Source organism: Perognathus longimembris, chromosome 9 (genome assembly GCF_023159225.1).
Source record: "Perognathus longimembris pacificus isolate PPM17 chromosome 9, ASM2315922v1, whole genome shotgun sequence".
Lineage (NCBI taxonomy): Eukaryota > Metazoa > Chordata > Mammalia > Rodentia > Heteromyidae > Perognathus > Perognathus longimembris.
In genome coordinates, this window is record NC_063169.1 from 39,362,251 (window position 1) to 39,383,893 (window position 21,643).

A 21,643-nucleotide genomic window follows, 5' to 3' on the forward strand; every position below is an offset into this window, starting at 1 on the left:
AACACCTTTTAACAGTGTGGGTTTTTTTTTTAGCTTCAATTAAAAGATATAAGAATAAGTTATCTAATTAAGTAAATATATAAAAAATAACAAATCAGAGGAATACAGTGAAACAACAACACAAAAAGATGTTAGAAGAGTTCTTGGGAACACTGTTTGCTTTATTATAGTTGATGGTAACTGAAAATTCATTTTGCCTTTTTGTCCATGGGGAACTGGAATAGTAAGGGTAAAAAGACTTCCGTAGTGGAAATTCATCACTACAAATGAGCGACTGTTGGTGTATTTGAGCTCCTTTCTTCTGCTTATGCTAATTTCCTATCTTATATGACTTGGTGGGAGATAGACTCATTCTTCTATAATGAGTGAAAAATGTCATATAATCACTTTTCTGGCTTGAGGACAGCTGGAGAACAGGTATATACAGCCTATGGCTACTAAAAATCCAAAAAACTAAAAATGATGGGAGGGAGGGCCGAGGTGGGGGGGGGGGAGGAGGAAAGTGGGAGAAAACAAAGGAGGGAGTAACAATGTTCAACAAGAAATGTGCTCATTGCTTACATAACTGTATCCCCTCTGTACAACACAATAAAAGAAAATAGTGCTTTGAAAAACCCAGTGACACAACTGTTATTTAATCAAACCTACCAGGCTGGCCTCAAACTCATCATCCTTTTGCCTGAGACTCCTGAGTGCTGGGCCACGGTGCCTGGCCATCCTTATTTTATAGGAGGGAAAAAATGAGGCTTGGAAGAACATAATTTTCTGTCTTTACTTAAGCTATGCTTTTCATTCAACATGCTCTAGTGTAAGAAAGTCACTTTAAAGGAATCCTGTACACCATTTTTCCATTCCTGGAATTTTTCTGTGAGACAGAGAGGTTTTCATTTCAGGAAAAGTTTCTGTTTAATTCTTGGCCAATCAGTTTATAGTTGAAGCCATGAGCAGATTCTTCTAGTTTTAAGTCAATTTGGGTTAATCAATTTTCCTTCAAGAATTCAGTTTTCTGTGGACAATAGGAAAAAGGACATTGGTTAGATTATCTATAAGGTACCTCCTCCTGCAGATATGCTGAAAACTAACAAAAGTTAATTTTTTTGCTAGTCCTGTTGAACTTAGGGCCTGGGCTTTGTCCCTAAGCTTCTTTTGCTCAAGGCTTGCACTCTATTGCTTGAGTCATGGTGCCACTTCTAGCTTTTGCTGTGTATGTGGTACTGAAGAATAAAATCCAGCCCTTCATTCATGCTAGGCAAGCATTCTATGACTAAACCACCTTCCCAGCCCCCCCAATTTTTTTTCAAATTTTTATTATCAAACTGATGTACAGAGAGGTTACAGTTTCATACGTTAGGCATTGGATACATTACTTGTACTGTTTGTTACCTTGTCCCTCATACCCCCCTCTCCCCTACCCAAGCCCCCCAATTTTTTTTTAAAAGAAAGTTATGTCTTCCTTTAATACAACAAAAATACTTCCCAAACAGACTTTTTTTTTTTTTTTTGGATTGTCTCATCATAGTGTCTTCTGTGGTAATGGCTCCCAAAATATTACAAACAAGATACTAGATTACTTCAGGGATTTCTTGTCCTTTGCTTTTTTATTAAATTAAGGAAACTCACTATACATTTCTTAGAAGAATACACTCATGCTTATTGAAGGATTTAATACTAATTAGCACTACTGACATTTGGGGCTGCAGAACTTCTTTATTGGGGGATGTTGTTCTGTTTTGTAGTAAGCCTGGCTATTATTTGCAAGAGGCCAATATGACTGTCTCTTTAACCCACACTTTTTGTGAGAATAAAATGTTTTTAGGATGCAGAAGAGAATAAAGATACAGAAGAAAAATCAGGGAGAATCCTGGTCTGAGAATTCAAACAATGAACTGAATCCAATCCAAGTTCAAATTTAGGGCCTATTTTTTGAGTCTGCCCTTTTTGTGTTAAAGAACTAAACATTGTTTCTAGGCTGTATTTTGGACAGAGTTGGATGAGTTATTGAGTTTCCATTCTTGAGAAAGACACCTATGTCCCTTTACTTGGCTTCTCTTCCAAAGAAACCAAGTAAAAAGAATTAGGTATTTCTTGCTAGACTTCAGGACTCACTGACTCAGGAGCTACACCAGCACTTTATACCCTTAAGTAAACCTGTGAACATTCCAAAAGCCAACAGAAAGTGAAGTAGAAGCTGAACAATGTGGCAGTTTCTGTGGCTATTTCACAGCATAATAAATATATGTAAAGGAGCCTGTCACTCCCATTGCAGGTACAACAAAACCTGCAAGTCCTTCAAGGACCCAGGCTGTACTCTCCTATTGTTTTTCTTGTGCAGTTTGTAGTATCAACAAAGCTTTGTCTTCTACATGAAGAAAAGTTTCCTTCTCAGTTTATCATAAACAAATAAGTATAGTCTGAGAAACAGAATTTTTTAATCCTGTAAAATATTCTTAAACATTTTTTAGGTTGGGGAAAAAAACTAAAAGTACAATAGAAAGGAAGGAAGGAAGGAAGGAAGGAAGGAAGGAAGGGAGGAAGGAAGGAAGGAAGGAAGGAAGGAAGGAAGAAAAAACAGGCAAAACAATTACAAGAAAAAGTTAGACAAGTCTTTTGGGGAAAGCACCCTGGTACTCTTGCCCTGGAAATAAAATGGGTTGATCATTAGATCAAAGAAACATGCTTTCAATGAAATATTTAGCAAAGAGCAATAGGTTGAAGAAACTGGAGAAACTTTTTGGTGAGAAAAGTGATGTTTTGGAGCAATCAGCTGAAGCTCACCAGCATAAAGAAATTTAGTTCTCCCACTTGGGTGAGATTTTTATATTATAATTTGCTTAAAATACTACGAAAAGCCTCAGATGGGATTCCTGGCTCAAAACAAAAAGGCACAACAAAGAAACATCCTGAACTATATGCAGAGAGCACTGGTTCACAGCTGACAAATTCCCTTGGAAAAAAAAACTGGAGGCCTTTTTTACCTTTATTACATATAGATAAAGATAATACAGCTTCACTGATGTCTTTGTTCTCAAAGGAGCCAGCAACATTTTTGAGTGTCAAAGATTTTTTTTTTCAAAATGGGATTTGAATGGATCAAGTTCTAGAGGAATGACACATCTTATCTGTGGGTCTAAACATTGCTCCATTTTAGCCCATTGTTTCATCTAGCAATAAAATGTTACTGAAACAACAAACTGAAAACCTGCCTGTTTTCCCATACTAGTTAATATGAGAAGAAAACACCTGCCAGTTTCAGTCCTACAAAAAAATGGTTTTGATACAGGGTCACAGAAAATTCAAAGGTTTTATGGCCCACTATAAAACAGCTCTTTGTCTTTTCCCACCAATTCCTTAGTGTCACATTTAACAAAACAAGGAAACTACAGATAATAGAGGTGTTTGCAGATTAGCCTTCCCAGCCATAAATAACATAGGGTCTTGTTCACCTACAAATATTAAGGCAGCTTATCAATGTTTAAGCCCCTTCCTATTTGTAATGGTTGCTAAAATTTTAACCCAGACAAATTGAGATTTTTTTTTCTTTCCTATCTTCTTACATTGACAGAGTCCACATCCATAAGACTCTATGATCAGATTTCATGGTATAAAGAGTGAGACAGCTAAACACCTGCCTGCTACCTGGGAGTCCCTGTTTGGGGAGATGGATCTTCTTTATGCTTTTCTTGTTTTGCTTTCTCTTAGTGATGGCTTCAGCCCTAATTGTGCTGGAAGGTGCAGCTGTGATTCTGCTCAGTCGGTTCAATGCTATAGACTAACAGAGCTGCCGGCAGGCATTCCTTCCACCACCAAGAAGCTCTACATTAGCCACAGCAAAATCCACCACCTCAAGGTAACTATGTCATTCCACACTGGACTTAAAATGGCTACTTCTTGAGTTAGAGCAGAATAGATTGCAAATTCTAGTATATCATCTGGAAAAGGGGGATTTTTAATCATTTTGTCTTAAAAAAAATCCCACTTTTCTGTCCATTGGGTTATGGTAGTCTTATTTTTTTTCTCTGTCTTATACAGCACCTTTATGAGTTCATAGTCTTCATCTATGAGTTCATAATCTTCATCTCTGTTCTAAGTCCCATATTTTTTAGCACCCTTAATTTCTATGTGTATAGCTTGGTCCAATATTTGAATTTGAAAAGTTATCTATTTTCCCTTCCAATTTACCTAAGACATTTTGTAATTATCACTTGGTTATGCAATAGCTACAACGTGTGTGTGTGTGCAAAAGTACTTAGAATGTGTATAGTATTGTGCGGTAATGTTAGCAATCATAATTTTTTTAAAAGTAGTGAGAACCTGACTTTCAACTCTCACACAAGCAGAATCACTGAAGTATCACTAGTATTGAAATGATAATGTATATAGTATTGGTTCACAATTCTAACTTAGTACTTCTCTCCCCTTCTTTGCCCCTTTTGTAGCTATCTAACTTCACCAGACTGTTGGAACTAGAGGAATTTATTCTGCTGGCCAGTGGAACTGAGACTGTAGAAAATGATACTTTCAAAATGCTGAGTACCTTGAAGACTTTAGAACTCTGGAAAAATAAGATAAGGCGAGTCCCCAGTGTTCTCCCAGCCAGTCTGGAAGTGTTAAAACTAAATGATAATTCAATATATGTGCTGCAGAGATCAGATTTTGAAGGATTGAGGAAATTAAAAATCCTTGAACTTAAAAACAACCTGCTCTCTTCCCTCTCTTCCAGCATGCTCTCTTCTCTGGCCAATTTGCAAAGTTTGACAGTGGATGGCAATAACATAGAGTCTGTAGCTGGCCCCATGGCCCTTCCCCAGCTGAAACTCATGAGCATGGAGAATAACAACCTCCATCATATACCTGCTAGCTTCTTTACTTCTCTGCAGTCTTTGCAGTTTCTTAGTTTCAGTGGTAACTTTCTGACAAAAATCCCTGTTAATCTACCGAAATCTCTGTTATCTTTAAAGCTGGAGAGGAACAGGCTCAAAGTAGTTAGGGTACAAGATATAAAACACTTGGAGAATCTTTCCCATCTTTACTTGTCAGAGAACTTCCTCTCTTCCATTGATGGGGCACAGATTCTTGCAAATTTAACCACTCTGGAAGCATCCCAAAACCAACTTCAAATGTTGCCATTCAGACTACCATCAAGGCTACAGAAACTTGACTGCAGCAATAATTTGATTCAGAGAGTTACAGCGCAAGACTTTCTGGATCTCCGAGACTTGAAACATCTGTTTCTGGATAACAACATTGTGAGCTTGTTTGAAGCTGGAGCCCTTCAGAGATGTTCTCAGCTGTCCAACTTGGCATTGGAGCAGAACCTGCTAATGTCTATACCTCTAAGGTAAGTAAGTGCTATTAGTTACTGTAGCTAATATAAACATTCCCTAAACATTGGGACAGAAAAATGTGTTGTCCAAGCAAAAATATTAGTAAGTAACCTTAACAAGTGTTTGGGGAAAGAGGTGTTTTTTTTTTGTTGTTGTTGGTGGTGTTGGTATATTTTAATGCTTGTATTGGGGCTTAAGCTCAGTACTGGGTGTTGTCTTTGCCTTTTTTGTTCAAGACTGGTGCTCTACCACCTGAGCCTATACCTCCACTTTTAGTGTTTTTTTTTTGTTTTTGTTTTTGTTTTTTTAAGGAGGGATGTTAATTGAAGATCACAGCATCATGGATTTTCTTGCCCAGGCTGGCTTTGAATCATAATCCTTAGATTTTAGCCTCCTGAATAGCTGGTGTTACAGGCATGAGCCACGAGTTCCTGGTGAGGTAGAGGTTTTCATTAGAGTTTTAGAGCCTTCAGATTGAATCTTCCATTAATTTATCTTGTCTGTGGAAGAAGGCACATCCACAATGATAAGCTGATACACATAATAAGAAGATATTCTAAAATTATATTTGCATTATACTTAAGTAGATGTACAAAGAGATTGCCGTTCAACAAATCCATTCATAAGTACAATACATCCTGATCAATGTGACCCTTTCTGAAGAGATATATATATATATATATATATATATATATATATTTTTTTTTTTTTGCAAGTCCTGGGCCTTGGACTCAGGGCCTGAGCACTGTCCCTGGCTTCCTTTTGCTCAAGGCTAGCACTCTGCCACTTGAGCCTCAGCGCCACTTCTCTATACGTGGTGCTGGGGAATCGAACCCAGGGCCTCATGTATACGAGGCAAGCTCTCTTGCCACTAGGCCATATCCCCAGCCCCTCTGAAGATATTTTTAAAAACCTGTCTTGGTTGCTAAGTATATACTGGGCATGAGTAGCCACTAGCAAAACAAGACATCAGGAAGACTTGATCAAGAACATATCAACAAGATAGTTATATTTTATGAAAGACTGAGAGTTCCTTAGTTCAACCTCTAGTAATATGCATATCGGGGAGGGGGGAAACAACTTTAGTTATTGGAGAAACCAAAAAAACTCCTCAATACAATTCTCTATTTTTAATTTCTGACTGAGGAGTTTCAAAAGTGTTCATATTGGCTCTGCTTACTTCTCTGTGCCTGTGTTAGCAAGTTTTTATGTGGTGATCTTACCTTTTGTTTTTAGTCATCACTTCAGCTTCCTTTTCCTCTCCTCTCTTTTCTTCTTCTCCCTTATCTCTGTCCCTCTTCTGTTTGTCTGTCCCTCTTCCTTTTTTTCTGTCATTTTCCCTTCTTTTCTTTCTTCTTCCCTCTCTTCTCTATTTCTCATTCTGTCTCTCCCTCCCTACCTCTTCCCATTTCCTCTTTCCCTCTCCACTGCCCCCTCTCTCCTTCTATCTCTCCTGCTCTACTACACCACCCTCCCTTTCCCTTTCTTCCCTTTAGTCTCTCTCATTCTCCTCCCTCTGCTCTCACAATTCCCCTACAATTGCCCTTTCCGGACTTTCTTTTCTATACATCCAATTTACTGCACCTGTTTCCCTAACTATTCATAATCTGTAACTAATGTACATATTTATATTAATCAGTCCTACTCACTTAAATTTTATGTCATCTTTTATATTTTAAACAGGTAAATAAAGACAGTATAAGCAGTACTTTATTGTAAAAAAAGATAGTGTTATTTTTTTGTGTCTATTATTCTTTATATGGTATTCATTTTGGGGAGAATCTAGACTTCTTGTCCTATTAATATTATTCGATTTCTTATAGTTAATATACCAACTCTGGCTTCTATAGAATGCTATGGCTCTCAATTTACTTAACTTCATTATAAATTACAGTAATTTTCATCAATGAAAAAGGGAAGATTGTTTTGATGTACAGGTTTATTTTTTTCTACTTGGAGAAGGATTTTTTAAATATTTCAGTATGGTATCCATGCCCAGTGCAAAATCAAATCAGTAACTTAAATATATTAAAGATTAATGAAAGCAGACAAATTCTTTTACTTCATAAATTTGCACAAACAATGAATTTAATTTAACAAACAATGTTTTGAATACTTATCACATACCGATTACTTCACGAGGTACTTGGGTCACTTAAATGTAATAAAAGACAAACTTTCTTGTGTATATAGGTTAAATTTTAGCAGAGGAAGACTGACAATAAACATAGTACATAAGTAGAGTAACATAGTTTCTAAACTATGTTAGGTGTTATAGTTAACAAAAATGGCTCAGGCACAGAAATTTTAAAAAAGGGAGACTCCTGGTTGCAATTTTCATGAGGATAAGCATAGCGACCCTTATAAAAAGGTTAGCTTTGATCGGAGACTTAGCAGGGGAGAGCGATTTAGCCATACATCTATTTGGAAAGACAAGTGTTCTAAACTTCTGTTACCTGATATTTAAATAACTACTTTCTATATATTTTATGTTTTCGATTTGTTTTTTATTATGTTTTCTATATGTTTTCTATTACTTAGTGTCCCTCCTCCAAGAAAAACAATACATGTAGTTACATATTATATATAAATAACGTATATGTATTGTATAGTTATATATTACATTACATATTATATAGTTAAATTATTATATATAGTTAAATAAATAATATATAACCATATAGGATACATTCTATATAGTTATATATTATAGTTACATTACAATCGTTACATATTATATATTTAACTATATAACTATATGATGTAATGTATATAACTATATATAATATAGTTTTATACAACATATATCAAATAGTGTATAGCATATTATTATATTATATATTTTATATATAATATATTATATTTTGTATTTATTTTATAATTATATTTTTATATATTTTATATTATATATTTATTATTATATTTTATATATACAGTATAGCATATTATATTTAGTTATTTTATGTTATTTATTATTATGTAGTTATATAGAATATAGTACATATTCCATATAATATATTCTATATAACTGCATAATTTATATGTAATATATATTTGTATTATAGTATACACAATTTATATTATATGCAATTTATAAATTATATTTGTGTATATTATATAATTTATATTACATGTAGTTTATATATTATATATTGCATATAATATATGAGTATATTATGTGTAATAATATACAAATATATTATATATTATGTATAATTTATTAATTATATATTATGTATAATTTATATAATTAAATGTAATTGATATATAGAATTTATCATACATCATATCAATTTTATTATGAATAATTATTATATAATTAGTAAAATAAAACTCATAAAACATGTTAGGGAGTGACTTTCAGGTGAGAGGTGTTAGGGATTAAGTTCAGAATCTCTGTGCATGCTAGGCAAATGCTGTACTACTGAGTTTTATCTTCAGGTAATTATTGAGTGATTAATGACACAGGCTCTTATGGCTATGGGCAAAATAGTGTAGTCAGTGGACTTTTCTATCGGTAGTTTTTAGAAGGCATTTGCTCAAGTAATCCTATTAGGTTTAAAAAGTAAAATCTAGCTTAATTATTGATTCCTACTCAAGTTTGCTTCTGTAAGCGACTACAGAAAGCTTAACGGAGTTTAGAAGGACTTGCAAGCCCAAGTTAGTCAGTATTTCAATTCTGTCTTCATAGGAAATGACCTAGAGTAGTATCAAAGAGCATCCTGAAGCCAAGGCCTGGCCTCAGCCCAATTAAATCAGATGTACCCACTGAAACCTGACCTCAGTATTTCATAAAACTTGTCAGATGAATTTAATGTGCTGCCTGAATGTAAGGTAGGCATGGGCTTTCTGACCATGCTCAAAGTAAGTGACCTAACTGTTCATCAAAAAAACATGGCCAGCTGTGACAGAAAAGTCCTGTGGTTTTTATATACTCATCATACACACCCCTTACCCCCACTCTGCAGCATTTTTATATGTTAAGACATGAGAATGACCCTTGGAAGTTATTTTTATGGTTTTCCCATACAGAATTTAAAAAACCAATAATATTTATTCTTTATGTTTGAGTTTGAAATTTTTTATTTATGAGCTTTAAAATGGTATATTTTTATTTGCATACTGCTTATTCATACACATAAACTACACTATAAAGTTTTTATACATTTTTAGTAAATTTATAATAAATAAACTGTAATTATGAGCAAACTCTCAATTATGCATGGAATTTCCACAAAACACTTTTTCCTTTCATCCTTTATCCTATATTTCATCAAGAAAACAATAGTATATTTTGGGTGTCTACAATGTACTCAAATACATACTCAATATACTGATTGAAACAGAAAAACAGTAGCATTTATCAAGTGCTTGTTAAGAACAGCAATGAACTTAGACACATTTACTTTTCCTTTTTAGTCTGAATAGTATATTGGATTTTGCCTATTTTACAGATTAGCACTGTAAGATTTAGAAATAACAACAAAAACCTGCCCCAAGATACAGTCTCAGAATCAGAATTCTGACAAATGGTTCTAGCTCCAGACAGGGAATATAGCCATCCCATCATCTTCATTTTTTATTTCTTCTACTGCTAGCAGTTTGCTGCACTTAGAATGCTCAAGAAGTTGCCCTCATTTTTTTTTCTACTTTGTATTTCCCCAATTTGCCCCTTAAGTGAACAAAGAGAGTTTACATTGTCTCTTCTTTGGGAAATTGAAATCTAGAAACTGTTTCTACCATTGGATATAGCATTTTATCTTACACACAAGTGCCATCTACTGGCAAACCCTAAAGAACACATAATAGTATTTCTAGAATCAGATTTGCCTTCAAATCAGGGTATCTTTTATATAAAGCAGATCCATAAAGACAAACTATATCAGCCAGGCAGAGGTTGCTCACGCCTGTAATCTTTGATACTTAGGTGGCTGAGATCTGAGGATCACAGTTCAAAGCCAGCCATGGGAGGAAAAACGATGAGACTCATTAGCTACCCTCCTCCCAAACAACAAAAGTGGAGCTGTGGCTCAACGTGGTGGGGGGCTAGTCTTGTGCATAAAAATCTCAGAGATAGTGCCTAGGCCCTGCACTCAAGGCCCAGGACTGGCACAAAAAAAAAAAAAGACGAACTATATCAAAACAATATTTGACTATCAGAGGTTACTAAACCAGAAAATTAGTAATTTCTTATATAACTATATATGAAACTATAGCTTCCATAAAAACAAGAAAATATGCTTAAGAACAGACACATTTATATATATATACACACATATATATATATATATATTCCATACTGAATACTCGTTTGTTCAAAAGAAATCCACATGGCTTGTTTTCATTGTATACCAATTATTATATCATTTGTATATCCTGGACACTTCTCTATGAGGTAGAAATAGGAAGGTTTAAGAAAAGAAATTATTTGCCTCACACTGATAACTAGAAAGGTCCAAGTTAAAAAGTCAAGTCTTATTGAAGACTTAAGTTTTTCTTTCTTCAGTTTACTCTATCATGTCTTTCCCAGTTAAGCTCTGACTTTCTGTTTGTATTAATTAGCATAATGAAGACATTTCATGTAAGCAAAATGATACCATATTCATCATTTTGTTAATAGCTTCTTTATGTAGTATAATATAATGTTCTTGAGATTCATCTATGCTACAATATGTATCCAAATTATTCAGCTTCCCAAAGGCCAAATAATATTCCATTGTATGTCTATATGTGTACATACACACATATATGTATGTACATATAGTCATACTTTGTGTATGTACTTATCTGTCAATAAACAGGTTGCTTCTACCGTTTTACTACAGTGAAAAATGCTCCTATGCACATGGTTATACATAGCAACATGCTTTAAAAATTATTTTAGATATATATACCTAAGAGTAGAATTGAAACATTGTATGGTAATTCTATTTTTAATTTTTTGAGGAACCATCATGTTATTTTCCATAGACGTTGTCCTACTTGTTTTTTTATTTCCTCTTTTTCATATACAAGACTAGCTTACTATATGTGCTTTTATATTTCCTGATATTTTCTCTTTAACAACTTTATGGAAATCCCTTTTGGGTAATTCATAGAAACCAGCATCTTTCTTTCATACTGCTGCGCAGTAGTTCTTTACTGATGAACCAAGCCATATCCAGTTTTCTCCTTATTATAAATAATATCACAAGCTGGAAGTGGAGCCTATGGATCAAATGGTAGAGTACCAACTGAGAAAAAGCTAAAGGTAGTGCCTAAGTCCTGAGTTCAAGCCCTAATGTCAAGCCCTCCCCCACACAAGCCCCCAAATTACAGTAAGTGCCATATGTACTGTTTTATATTTGTAGGGACATATCTTCAAGATCTGCCTAGAGGTGGGATTTCTGAGTTAAAGGGTAAATGCCCATGGTACATTATCACCCTTCTTTTTTCCTATATGAGGGGGTGCAACCAATGGCAGCATGATTCCTAACCAAGTGCACTAACACTAAGCTACACTCCTATCTTATTAGGATTTGCTGAATTCTTTTGCTGAGGACCAGGCTGCTTTAATATGTGTCAGCAATATATCAGAACAACTGTCACCCCAAACCTTGCTCACAAAATGTGTTGCTTAGGCTTATGGGTTTGTCCATTTCTCTGTCCTAAATAAGATAGATGATTTAAGGATTTTTTTTTTTTTTGTCAATTATGGAGCTTGAACTCAGGGCTTGGGAGCCGTCCCTAAGTTTTTTTGCTCAAGGCTAGAGCACTACCACTTTGAAGCACAGCTCTACAGCAGGTTTTTAGGTGGTTAATTGGAGATAAGAGTCTCAGGGCCTTTCCTGTTAGAGTTGACTTTGACGACAACCCTGACTTCAGCCTCATGAATAGCTAAGATTACAGGCATGAGCCACCACCACCAGGCTTGGTTTAAGGATCTTTAATTTTCTGTTTTGTTATTTTTTATTTGTTTATTTGTTTTGTTTTTTTGTTGCCAGTCCTGAGGCGTGGACTCAGGGCCTGAGCACTGTCCCTGGCTTCTTTTTGCTCAAGGCTAGCACTCTGCCACTTGAGCCACAGCGCCACTTCTGGCCGTTTTCTATATATGTGGTGCTGGGGAATAGAACCCAGGGCTTCATGTATACGAGTCAAGCACTCTTGCCACTAGGCCATATTCCCAGCCCCTTGTTACTTTTTAAATGAGCTTCCATTTATGCTTTTGGTCCTTTTTCATTTTGTTTTAAGAATTATTTCTTCTTTTCTACAAGAGTTTTATATATTAAGGCAATATCTGTTTGTTATATGTGTGCAGCTATTTCCCTTCAGTGTATCATTTATCTCTTTTCACTTTGCATGTATTTTTTGTCATACATGATTTTATTCTTTCCCCTTTCCCTGTCCTGGGGCTTGTACTCAGTGCCTGGAAGCTGTCTCTGAGGGCTTGTTGTTTTTGCTCAAGCATACCACTCTACCACTTGAACCACAGCTCTGCTTCTGACTTTTTGGTTCAATGGAGGCTAGAATCTTATGGACTTTTCGGCTCAGGCCGGCTTCAAACAATGATCCTCAAATACCGATCAGACTGGTGAGAAGTTAGGATTACAGACATGAGCCACAAGCACATGGTTATTATTATTATTTTTTTGAAAACTAAATGAAAACAGTTCATTGTATTTGCCAGGCAAGAATTCATTCATCCATCCATTCATTCATTCAGCAAATATACATTTTAGATACATGTGTACATGGTTTTTTAAAATAATTAATTAATTAATTAATGTGCTGGTCCAAGTGTTGAACTCAGGGCCTGTGCACTATCCATTGAGCTTCTTTTTGCACAAGGCTACTGCTCTACCACTTGAGCCACAATGCAGTGGTTGATGTTTTATTGGAGATAAACTGCACTGTCTTCAAACCACGGATCCTTAGGTCTCAGCTTCCCACGTAGCTAGGATTACAGGTGTGAGCCACAGGCACCGGCTTGTGTTTTGTTTTTAAGATAGTTTAAGGAGTTTTATTAAATTTTTTTCAATTTATGTTGTAATTATAACTTCTAGAAATTATCGTTAGAAAAGACTTTTCATAGAAATATTTTATAGTTACTCGTAAATAATTTTTAATTTTATAGTAGCCCATTATAATTTATAACTATAACTTACAATTTCCAAGTTATTGAACATTAGTCCTTTTTTTGCTTTTATTATATGGTCAAATATGTACAAATTTTTGTACAAAAATCTACTTAATTTCATATTTTCTAGGTCAAAGGGCATGACATAGTTTACATTTGTAACATGTTACTTACCATATTTTTCTCCTGAAATGAAAACAATTTATACATAGACCTACCATTCTTCCTATAACCTTAGCAATAATGTATAAAATTTTTGAAATAAAATCATTTTGCAAGTTGATAAATCATTCCATGTTTTTTATTTGCCTTTTATTTTTATTCTTGAAGAACACATTTTTTCACACAATTTTATCTAACACTTTTACAAATGGTTGAGTTATCCCTTTGCCAACTTAAAAACCAGGAGGTTGGACCTTATTTACTGATTTAATTACCTCATTTGATAAAAATATTAAAGATTTTCATGAATAGGAATCTGTAAAATCAGAAGATTAGAAAGTAAGACCAGATAAATCATTAAAAGCATGCAGGATAAGACAGGTTTTGCTTATAATTAGTTATCAAACATAAGGTATGCTTCCTAGCCTGAGAATGGTCAGAAGTGTACCAAAAAGGTGAATGCTGCTGTGTTTCTGTTGTCTTGATGATGGAATGAGCATCATGGCCTCCTCTCATGTCCTGTTCCCATGCTTTGCAGGCTCCCAGAGACCTTAGCTAGGCTGGACCTAAAAGGCAATGTCATCCAGGATATTGCTGAAAGGGAGCTCAAGGACCTCAAACAGCTTCAGGTTCTGAACCTGAGAAACAACAAGATTTCTGCCTTAGACCTCAAAGCATTAGAGGGTCTGCCTCGCCTCCGCCATCTATACCTGGATGGAAATCCGTGGAACTGCACCTGCAGTCTGCTGAGAGCCAGGGAGGTCCTGAAGGCCAAGGGTACAGATGTGAAGGGAGGACAGTGTGCAGCCCCAGCAGAACGCCAAGGGGAGAGCTGGATGTCTTCCAAGAAGATCCTGAGGCAATGTGAGCATCACTTAAACTCGACTGAGAAAAGCAAAGAGTCCCGAAAGAAACCAAAACCCGAAGACTCCTCCAGCATCAAAATCAGCATGGATGATGACGATGAGGATTATGAAATAGATTAAGGCTGAGCATTGTTTATAGTTTATAATATCATTTTTAATGTTTATGGTTTTATGTAGAAATGTGCTGAAAATTTAGGTTAAGTCTTTTTTTTCTGTAAGTAGCTTTTGTTTCTGCTCTTTCAAGAGTGAAAGGCTAAGTAAGATATGTGATGAGGGTAAGCTAGCAGAAACAATAAAAGGATATTAGGTTGTTTTCTACTTTAAAAGTAATTTGTGCATCATTATGACATACAGACAAATAATTATATCAAATAAAAGCATAGTATGGATAACTTTCTACAAATAAAAGATTTTACCAGGTAAGATGTGCTAGTTTTTGCATGTGAAATTGGTACCATAGACCTACACTGTAGGCTATAAGCAATAAAAAAAAACCAGATGGGCCAACTTAAGCACAAAAAGAACTTGCTGGAAGGATTCTGAGTCATTAATAGAGTCAAAGGAAAAGATTAAAGACAGTGTTGGCTTCTGTCACTGTGTGAAACATTTGACTAAACAACTTACAAGGAGAAAAGGTTTATTTTGGCTCATAGCTTCAGAGGTTTCAGTCCAAACTCTGTTGTTTGACCCAACCTCATTCATATATTTGTCTCTTGGCAGGGGTTAGCGGATCTTGTTTCATAGTTTTTTCAAAAGGAAATCAGAAAGATAAATGTCAAATGGTAACTTATTACCACAGATGTCTTTGTAAGAGCTTTCCTAAAAAGGGTTGTACATTTACGTTTGTTCAACTTTTGAGTTAATAGCAATCTCTATTATGCCCTTCTTTTGATAGTTGCCTGTCTGTGTAGGGTAATGTTTTTCTATCAGTTTATAAATATAATCTACTGGTAAATAAAGTGAAACTTGATCCATGTTAGTTTCTATTCTTATTAATAAGATTTATCTAGAAAATTTGTTTTGTTTCTGTCAAAATATAGATAATAGCAGAGAAAGTAATTAGTAGCTTATGTAGAGGAGTAAAGATGCTACAAGAAGACAGAACTTTCTAGAGTATCATATTTTACCTTAAACATTTATGAAAACTTTACATTATTTGTTTTATGTCCATATTTCCTTCCTTTGAAATGTTGATAAAATTGACATTTCTTAGGGAGAAGCCCTCTGAACTCCCTGTGTTGACACTGCCTCCCCAAAGCCCAGGAGTAAGGAGACTCTCACATGACTTTTGTTGCTACAGGCATGGCTTCAGTTCTTTTATAATGTGTTCGACCTATATTTCTCTCCAAAAAAACACTAATGATAGATAATTATAATAATCTATGCCCACTGATATGGCCTAGATATTTAGAATCAGAATTTCTAAGCCTTGAGGGCTCCGAGAAAGAATCAAGTCTTTAACAGGTAGAGAGGACAGTAAATAAGAGCAGTGACATGGGGCTGGGGATATGGCCTAGTGGCAAGAGAGCTTGCCTCATATACATGAGGCCCTGGGTTCAATTCCCCAGCACCACGTATACAGAAAATGGCCAGAAGTGGCGCATATACAGAAAATGGCCAGAAGTGGCGCTGTGGCTCAAGTGGCAGAGTGCTAGCCTTGAGCAAAAGGAAGCCAGGGACAGTGCCCAGGCCCTGAGTCCAAGGCCCAGGACTGGCCAAAAAAAAAAAAAAGAGCGGTGACATGGTATTGAGTTTACATGTACTGGAAGACATGGGGCTAGAGCTTGATTGTACTTTGGGTTTTTGTGTGTTTGTTTTTGCTTTGGGTACTATGGATGAGACTCAGCAACTTGGGTGCTTGTTAAGTGCTGCTCCACCATGAAGCTATCATCCCAATACCTTCTACTTGTTTCTTTTTAGACTTTAGTCTACTGTAGAATTCACAGAGATGTAAGGCACACTGAATACATCTACTCACAAAATCCAGAATAGTAATTTGTTCAGTTAAGCATCTGCATTCCTCCAGTTAAAACACCATAGCAAAATGTAGACTCTGAGTGGCTAAAACAACAGGTATTCATTTTTTCCAAGGTCTAGAGGGACAAGTCCAAGACTAAGCTGCCCCACATGTCTTCTGTAGCTGTTTACTATGTCTCCCTCATTAAGTGATGTTCTAGTTTTGAGGATGTAGTCCAGCATTCTGGCCTCTTCCCTAAAAAATAAACCTTGGTAAATATGTTGGAAAGTGAGGCATTGACAATGTTCAGTTCTTTCAAGTCTGTAACATAGAGACATTACCTCTAAGTTATACAATGCTTTCATTTTTATCATGCCTCATTTAGTTAATTAGATAATTTGCTCTTAGATAAAATTGCTTATGAACAGATGCACAGGAAGAAATGATTCTTCTTTCTGCAAGTCAGCCTATAACTCAATGATTTTTTTTTCCGTTAGATACATTCATAGTTGTGTGGTAAAGGTTAAAAATTGCGTTCTTAAAAAACATTGAGTTATTGCCAGCTTATCAGGCTCAAACCTCAGGGAATATTGTAAGTATTCCAAAGCACAGATTCGCTTATCCCTTGGAGAATAAACTTCATGGACTGCTGCCATCCCAGAAATAATTACGGGTAATCATAACAGTTTCATTCACACATCTCGGAACCCTAGCATTGATCCTTTATTCCAAGTGATATCTTTTGTCAGGAAAGTGCTGGTATAATCGATTTCTCCATCTTTTTTTCTAAGGCAAGATACAGTTTTAATATACTCTGACATTTCCCACAAAACACTGTTCTTAGGAATCCAATATAGAGGATTTGATTAAATAGCCATTATTCAGCTTTCAAAATAGTCACTGACAAATTGCCTTTAGAGTTGGGGTTGTTTTTAAGTGCATCCATCTTGAATTCAGGAAAACGGTTTGCAGTCATTTGGCTCCAGTTATTTTCTTCCTGTCCCCTCACCTCAACTTTCCTGACCCTGGATTAGATCAGTGTTTCCTGTGGATTAGGTTGGGATACTCTTTTCTTATTTAGGATCTCTTAGCACCCTCCCCTCCCCCCTTTGTTTTCAATGCTGGAGATTGAATCCAAGGGGCATGTTACTCAAGCAAGCATTTCACTAAGCTAAACTCCTAGTCATTACTTTATGTGTGTATGGGGGGGGGGGATCTGGGGGTGGGGAGAAGCAGTGGTCCTGGGGCTTGAATCAGGGCCTGGGAGCTTTTGTGATCAAGGTTAGTGCTCTACCACTTGAGCCACAGCTCCACTCCTGTTTTGCTTTTTCTTCCTGGTTAATTGGAGATAAGAGTCTCATAGACTTAAGAGTCATAGACTTTCCTTCTCCAGCTGGTTTTGAACTGTGACTTATAGATCTCAGACTCCTGAGTAGCTAAGATTACAGGCATGAGCCATTAGTGCCTGGCTTTTTTCTTTTTAATAGTCATAGATGCCACTGCAAATTATATGAAGAGGTATCAAATGTCCATGTATCACATAAAATATAGCTCATGAAAATCATTCACCTAGGAATGTTATTAACAGTGTCTGTAGGTCCTTGTTTCCACATAATTAGCATAAGCATAATTTATTCTTATCTTTTCTTTTTACTAATTCAATGCATAAGAAAATGATATCTCATTGAATTAATTTTTTCCCTGACTTAGTAAGGCTAAATAGATTTCTATATATCTGTTAGCCATTGAATTACTCATTTTTTTTTCATTAAAGAAAATTAAATGCATTCTCTTTCCTAAAGGTAAATTTGTACAGTTTATTTTAGAGATATTATCTTTTGTTCTTCAAATGTATTAAAAGTATTTTATCTGAAGCCATCAAATCAGGGCTATATTTATGTAGAGCAAATATATCAAGACAAACTATATCAGCAGGGCATAGCCATCTGTTTTTTTGTTTTTTATTAGGTTTAGGATGTCTTTGTATTTTGTAGTCAAATCACTCACGCTCTCACATATCAATCACACATTATACATGTATATATATAATACATTATGTACACACTTGGGTAAATAAAATTTAATGTATTATATGTTACTTAAAAGTTATCTAGATAATTCATGACTCAATTAATTAGGCTAATTTAACATTATTTCAAGGTCTTAAAGTTAACTAAGGATCTTGGAACTTTTATTAAAGATGACATTGTAGGTTGTGATGATTAATATTAACATAGACACTTTGTTAGAGCTGGGGGCCAGTGGCTCATGCCTTTAATTTTAGCTACTCAAGAGGCTGAGATCTGAGGATCATGGTTCAAAATCAATCTGGACAGGAAGAGTCCATGAGGCTCTTATCTCCAATTAATTACCAAATGGCCAAAAATGGAGCTGTGGGCTCAAGTGGTAGAATGCTACTCGAGCATAAAAGCTCAGGCAGGGTGCCTAAGCCCTCAGTTTTAGTTCCAGGACTGGCACATGCACTCATCTGCACATGCGCGCACACGCACACGTACACACACACAGAGTTTGTCAGCCTTTATAATTATAAATTGTTCAAAATATAATTTTACATTTTTTTCTAATTTTAAGCATTACATGAGTGTAACTTTATCTGATCAACAACTCAGTGCTAAAATATGGAACCAACCCAGATGCCCCTCAGTAGACAAATGAATCAGGAAAATGTGGTGCATATACACAATGGAATTTTATGCCTCTAACAGAAAGAACAATATTGCCCCATTCATAAGGAAATGGAAGGACTTGGAAAAATATATTAAGTGAAGTGAGCCAGACCTAAAGAAACATGGACTCTATGGTCTCCCTCATAGGGAATAATTAGCACAGGCTTAGGCTAGTCACAGCAGAGGATCACAAGAGCCTAATAGCTATGCCCCTATGAATGCATAAGATAATGCTAAGTGAAATGAACTCCATGTTATGGAAACAATTGTTATATCACTGTTGTAATTACTTTCAACATGCCATGTGAAACCATAGCTTCTATTGTTGGTGATCCTCTTGTATCCACTTCCTGTGGTTGTACCTGCACTAACACTGTATCTTATCTGAGTACATTGGAAACTGTATATACTGGCATTAGAACTAGGAAAGTGAAAGGGAATATTAAAATTGAGAGACAAAGGATAAAAAGACAAATGATTATAAAAGCAATACTTGCAAAACTGTTTGGTGTAAACCAACTGAACAACTCATGGGGGGAGAGGGTAAGGGGGCAGGAGGGGGAGAATGAGGGAGGAGGTAACAAACAGTACAAGATATGTACCCAAGGCCTAACGTATGAAACTGTAACCTCTCTGTACATTACTTTGACAATAAAGAAGAAGAAGAAAAAATAGAAGACAATGTACAAAAAACAAATAATTTGATTATGTAATTCTCACCATGTTGCTCACCAGAATGAAATGACATATAGGAATGTAAAAAAAAAAATTACTTCACTAACTTATCTTAAACTAATACAGAGTCAGGCACATTCCCAAAGCCAGGGTCTGGCTGTATAACTCTACATACACTGTAATGGTGATATCTATTACAGTTTGTCTGGAGAGTGTATGGGAAATACTAACCGGGATTATCCAATTAATACATATTACCAAATAATTACCAAATAATACATATTTTAGAGTGTGTGAGTTCTCTGTTGAAGCTACCAAACTGTGCCATAAACTGTTCGTAAACAAACAGATGTGGCTGTGTTCCAATAAAGATTTATTTACAGAAACATTTCTTTGACTTCCAGTTTTGGTGCTGGCATGTAGGAGATTTGAAAGCATCACAACCTATTTACAAAAATAAAAGGCAAATGAAATGGAAAAATAATGATTGTTCTTAGATTGGTCACAGGAAAGACCACTGCTCTGCCTTCCTAAACTAAAGAAACCCAGCAGATGACTACTTAAAAATCACAACTTGCCAGAGTACAATTCAGGAGAAGAAACCTTCCCAGGAATCAGTACCAAAGTAGGAAAATCTTGGCTATACTTGATGTACATGGGAGGCTCACAGCAGACAAGTCTGATGGTTACAAATACCAGGGGAGCCCAGTCATGGGGCTTCCATATTTTTGTGAGATGTAGCTTTATGAGTTTGATCAAGTTCTCCCAGTGAATGGAGAAAAATCCTTGTCTGTTTCCCACAAAGGGAGGAGAAAAGGCACCACAGCACCAACACCAGTTTATAGATGAGGAAACTGGGAAGAGAGTAAGAAGGTAAGTAGGCTAAATTAGGGCTTTACGAGCCCAAATCCTCGTTCATTAATGTTAATAATCTGTAAATTGTTTTCTTTTCTGTATAATCTAGATGGTTGCACCTAGCCTACATAGTTCATATGTTGGGGATGAGAATTAAGTAATGTAAAACATTTTCTAACGGAAAAGTAAACAAAGTCATCCCCATAATATTAAGGACTTAACATCTTTCTGAAGCTACACAAGTACATTTTTCTTTCCCTGGTCCAAATTTGGGCTGGGGAAGAAAGTTAAATATGTTTAGGAAAGCCAAACTTTTAACCGAATCCCAAATTTCCTAAGGATGGCACATTTGTTCCTCTTTTGAAATGACAAAATAAGAAAAATCTTTATAAGAGGATGGCTTTGCATGCTTCAGGTTGAATGTTTCCTCCTTCGACATGCAGAAGGACAGCCAGTTTTTGAAAACAGCTATCAGACCCATTGTGCACTGATTACCACGGCAGCCCACTGAATCTTGGCTGCACTTTTAGTATTGAGAGTCCAGTGAGCAACACACACACACACACACACACACACACACACACACGGGATAAGCCTTGTGAAATGTGTTGGGACTTGGGCAATACCTCGCTGGGAAACAGGCATTAAGAAGGGAAGAGCTGGGGCTGGGAATATGGCTTCATGGCAAGAGTGCTTGCCTCATATGCATGAAGTCCTGGGTTCGATTCCTCAGCACCACATATATAGAAAAGGCCAGAGGTGGCACTGTGGCTCAAGTGGCAGAGTGCTAGCCTTGAGCAAAAAGAAGCCAGGGACAGTGCTCAGGCCCTGAGTCCAAGCCCCAGGACTGGCAAAAAAAAAGAAAAAAAGAAGGGAAGAGCTTGAGCAAGAGGGGCCAAACAATAGAGCGGTGCTGTGGGGGAAGTGCCCAGCTGGCCTGGGGGCACTTTGAAGACCCTATGGGTGTGTGAAAGGCAGGTTCAGGGCAGATGGGTGTTGAC

The 21,643-nt window shown here is 36.0% G+C and overlaps 1 protein-coding gene across 1 annotated transcript; it reads left to right on the forward strand.

Annotated features, from left to right (window-relative positions):
- The first annotated feature begins 3,658 nt into the window (after window positions 1–3,658).
- On the forward strand, window positions 3,659–14,588 carry LOC125357218 (nephrocan-like). Its single transcript, XM_048353976.1, has 3 exons — window positions 3,659–3,847; window positions 4,437–5,338; window positions 14,141–14,588. The coding sequence occupies exons 1-3, from the start codon at window positions 3,659–3,661 to the stop codon at window positions 14,586–14,588; spliced, it is 1,539 nt and encodes a 512-aa protein (XP_048209933.1).
- Window positions 14,589–21,643: the final 7,055 nt, after the last annotated feature.